The sequence below is a fragment of the Buceros rhinoceros genome, unplaced genomic scaffold (assembly GCF_000710305.1).
Source record: "Buceros rhinoceros silvestris isolate BGI_N320 unplaced genomic scaffold, ASM71030v1 scaffold18030, whole genome shotgun sequence".
NCBI lineage: Eukaryota > Metazoa > Chordata > Aves > Bucerotiformes > Bucerotidae > Buceros > Buceros rhinoceros.
The window spans coordinates 127,752-131,736 of record NW_010389934.1 but is presented as its reverse complement, the minus strand read 5'-3'; the positions used below and the strand labels follow the sequence as shown (position 1 = coordinate 131,736).

The window sequence follows — 3,985 nt, the reverse complement described above, 5'->3', positions numbered from 1 at the left end:
CCAGAATTCTCAGGTCCTGAGCCTCAGCCCTGCATCTGCACGGCTGGAGCCTCCCTGCGCGCCACTGCTGCAGCTCTGCTGGCTGCCGCCTCTCCAGACACCTGGAGCACAGCTTTATGAGCTGATGGCAGCCTCACCGGAGTGCTGAGAGGAGGAATTAATTACCGTCAGCATGGTGCTTTGAAGCAGCAGAGTGCCAATTACTTCCTAAGAGTTATTGTTGGGATCTAGGCCTTTTTTAGGAAAATACTACAGAATTTTACAGTAGCTATTTCAAGCATTTCTGCCTTTGGTGGTTGTGTTAGTGCTCGCACGGTGCACCACTGCCTTGCTGCACGGCTGATAGTTGGCTCCAACCGTCTCATGTGTTAACGCTCAACAAGCACCTCCGAGGTGGAGGCAGGTTCGGGTCTCAGCTGTCTTCCCCAGCCACAGCTGACCAGCTACAAACCTCCTTTCTCCAGCCACTCAGGCCACCCATTCTTTCCATCTGAATTTGCTTAAGGAACCTACCTTTCCCCAGAGAGGCTCTTGGAGCATGTCTGCAGATGGATCTGCAAGGTTTAAAACAGGAGAGGCACGTTACTTAGAGGGTCACTCTGCAGCTCGTGTCAGCACCGAAGGGCCTGGCCATGGCAGAGCCCCTTCGCTGCTCTGGAGGCAATGCCATGGCTCACGGATCTAGCAAGACCCCAGAAGGAAGAACAGTAGTTGCAGCGAGAAGTCTCCTCCCAGGCTGTAACTGAGGATGTTTATCCTACAGCCTCTCCCCACAGACAGTCCCCTCTCCCACTGCCCATACCGAGGTCGTTATCCACCAGTATCGATGACAGCCAAAGGAATTGGCTCAACTGACCTCTCTCTCCGACGAGAATGAGGAGCATACAGTTATGGTCCACCTCAGATTTAGCAAGTTTGATCTGGCAGGGAGAGGGAACGTGGCGGTCTCTCCCTTCACATATTGCACTCCATAAGTCCGATCCCTTCATCTCTAAAAAATGTTTCTGAAAAATTAAAAAAAAACAAACCAGCCATTGAACCAACCAAACCAATTCCCCATCTCAGCGATGCCAATGGTACTACTGGCAGTGTTGTGCATCTGACCTCGGTGTTTCGGTGGCTTATCTGTGCTGTGCAAAGCTGAGCAGAAGCAACAAGAAGTGACAAACAGCTCCGGGCTTGGTGTCAGCCCTTCACCTCCCCCTTTGCCTCTGCTTTGGGCCCAAATACCAACACCGAGAAAATGGAGATGCTTATTTCTTGTTTCTCAACTTAATGAGAATAAATTAAATGAAGATATTATTAGCAACTCCTGCAAATTCCATTTAAAGAAAGCTAAATTTAGGGTCTGAATTACATGACAAGTCCCTCCAATTTTTGGACTGAAAAAGCCGCCTGAAGAGCCCTATTGTTTCAGAGTCCCAGGCAAGGGCTGGGAAAGGAGGGAAATAACAAAGAAGCATTGAGCCTTCCTGTTTAGGAAATGTCTTCAATGTTTTTGCTAGGTTGCTGATCAAAGGTTAGGCAGAAAAATACAAATTTCTCTCATTTTAGAGCTTAACCGACTCTTGTGTGGAAGAGGAAGAGGAGTGTGGAGCTGCAGCCTTTCCCTTCTGCTGGCCAATTTCTGTAATGGACAGGATAGTCTTTCTCCTTGGGGCTATTTTCAGACAGTCAGGCTTGAAGACAGAGCCCGGGTCTGCTCAGAGATGTTATCAGCTTCCTTAACATCCTCCCAGCCAGGGACATCATCCGAGCTGTGGCCACGTCCACCCTCTCCAGACAGGGCCTGGCTCCAGCTGAATCCCCCGTCCTGTCCCTGCCCTCCAGTCACTCTCCGGGAGGTACCCACCAATGTGGAGCTGCGAAAGAGGAGAAGAGACCCTCTTGTCTCATAGCTCTGTGCAGAGTCAGGCAGCTCGGTACCTTCCTCTCTGCCTCAGAACTGCCTCGGTGTTGTGCTGGGATCCCACATCTTCTTAGCATACAAAAATGCAGAAACTTGTCCACGGGAGAATAACAAACAAATCATTCTCAGCTGTTTCTATAGAGCTTGGCTCGAGGTGAGAAAGGCCAAGATGGAACAAGAGACCCAAGTGTGCATTTTCCTTTCTGTGCTGTGGAAAGAACTCATCGGAGTGTCAGAATTTCCCTTTGCAATTAGCAGCGCTGGGTGCCAGCTCATTGCTCACTGGCTTTGGGAAAGGCCAGCAGCAACGTGAGACACGGCACAGTCCCTCCTATCTGCTCTCCTCTCAGACGCTCTTATCTGGTTCCCAGGTTCCGCGGCTGCTGAGCCTGAGCTGGTTTTTCCCACATGATGATTGTTGAGGTGGAGGCACGGGAGAGGTCTGCTGTGGGGCGAGAGCTCCCGGAAAGACACGGTTGGAAGTGGGGCAGCCTGACTCATTTCACGTGGAGGGAGGGGTAAGAGTATGTGCGATTAGAGGCGGCTCTGTAGGATGTTCTCTACGTTATATAGACATCCATTTAGGTATGTGATGGATGCACAGTGTGGCTAAACCCTGTACCCAGGAGGTGCTGTTCCCACTAGATGGCATCTGTGGTCAGAATCGCTCGCTCCCAGAGGAGTTTCCATGTGAATTCTTGCTAAAGTGCAGTCCCTGTAAAGAGGAGCAAGTCTAAAAGCCATTTAATGGCCGAATTGCAGAGACGAGCCAAGCAAGGATTCCCTCATGCGAAGAGGTGGCATCATGGCTGACCAGCAGAGGTAAAATTCATCATTGCCATTTCATACCCAGGCCATTGCCAAGGCTGCTGTCCCTCAAGATCCAGCACCATCTGCCCTTGGCTGCAGGTTGTGCCTCTGGTGTGAGAGGTTTCCTGCCTCCCACCCACAACAGGGGGTGGCTGGACCCTTTCCTGCTTTTATAAATGCTGTGGTTTTGGTGCACAAGGCCAAGGGCAGTTATAGAAAGGCTGGTACTCCCTCAGCAGTTGGTGCAGATGGGGACACTGACCGGCCACCTGTGCTCTTTTGCATGCCCTCGTTTCTTCCCTAGGGCAGTGGACAAGACAAAAAAAGGTGCTTGGATTTCCACCCGGGAAGGGGAGGAAGAAGAACAGAGGCAATTTCCTGTTAACTGTGGTGGGACATGCTTTGGAAGCTAAACGGGCAGCAGAGAGAGGCTTTATACAACCAGGAGGTAGCATTTACCCTGGGACTGGTGTGATCACCCCTTTGGGGTCCTGCTGGGACTGCTGCGCTCCTCCCCACCTCCATCCGTTTGGCACAGCTCAGATGCTCTGCCTTAGGGATAGCAGTGTGAGGCCCCCAAGCCCTCCCTGCTATGGTGGGTGGCCCCCCACTCTCGCTGCAAGCCTGAGAGTGTCGCAGAAACCTGCCCTTGGCTGTTCAAGTGCAGTCCCCCACCTCCTTCCGCATGTCCCCTCCCTTGCAGACGAGAGGACACCCTGGGCTTCAACTCACGCAAGTGTGGGGCTCGTTGAGCTGCAAGCAGAGGGCTCCAGTGTCACTCACTTCTTTGACATTGTGGCATGTGATGGGCTGGAAGGGAAAATACACAGAGGTGGTACCAGGGCACTGGTGGGCTTGGGGCTGTCAGACAAGTCCAGCCTCATTGTCCCAGACCCTGCAGCACTCAGCCACATCCTCACCTTTGGGCTGTCTCTGGTTGTGTGCAGTGGCGTGGTGGCAGCTGAGATGGAAGGATGCCCCGAGGTGGCCGGAGAGCCTGTCAGAGCCGGCGTGGACACTGGGGTTTCTGCCGCTGTGGACCCTGGGGTTTCTGTCGTCGTGGACCCTGAGGTTTCTGCCATCATGCCTGGTTGTGTTGCTGGTCTCTCAGTTGTGGTGACCCCTTGGCTTGCGTGGTCTGGGCCCGAGGAGGTGCTCTGCGGCTGTGTCGGGGCTCGGCTGGACTCCCGCCTGGTCTGCTCAATGCTGAGCCCAGGGGAGGTGGGGCTGGGTGCCAGGGACATGGCTGCCGCTTCAGTTTTGAAG

General features: G+C 53.1%; 1 protein-coding gene across 1 annotated transcript in view; it reads right to left on the bottom strand.

Annotated features, from left to right (window-relative positions):
* CD34 (CD34 molecule) overlaps positions 1-3,985 on the bottom strand; it is a 12,630-nt gene that overhangs the window by 2,625 nt on the left and 6,020 nt on the right. Inside the window, exons 4-7 of the mRNA XM_010135609.1 lie at positions 3,640-3,971; positions 3,452-3,529; positions 857-1,004; positions 514-554 (exon numbers count right to left, since the gene is read on the bottom strand). Coding sequence (XP_010133911.1) covers positions 514-554; positions 857-1,004; positions 3,452-3,529; positions 3,640-3,971 — 599 coding nt within the window. The remainder of the gene's footprint in view (positions 1-513; positions 555-856; positions 1,005-3,451; positions 3,530-3,639; positions 3,972-3,985) is intronic.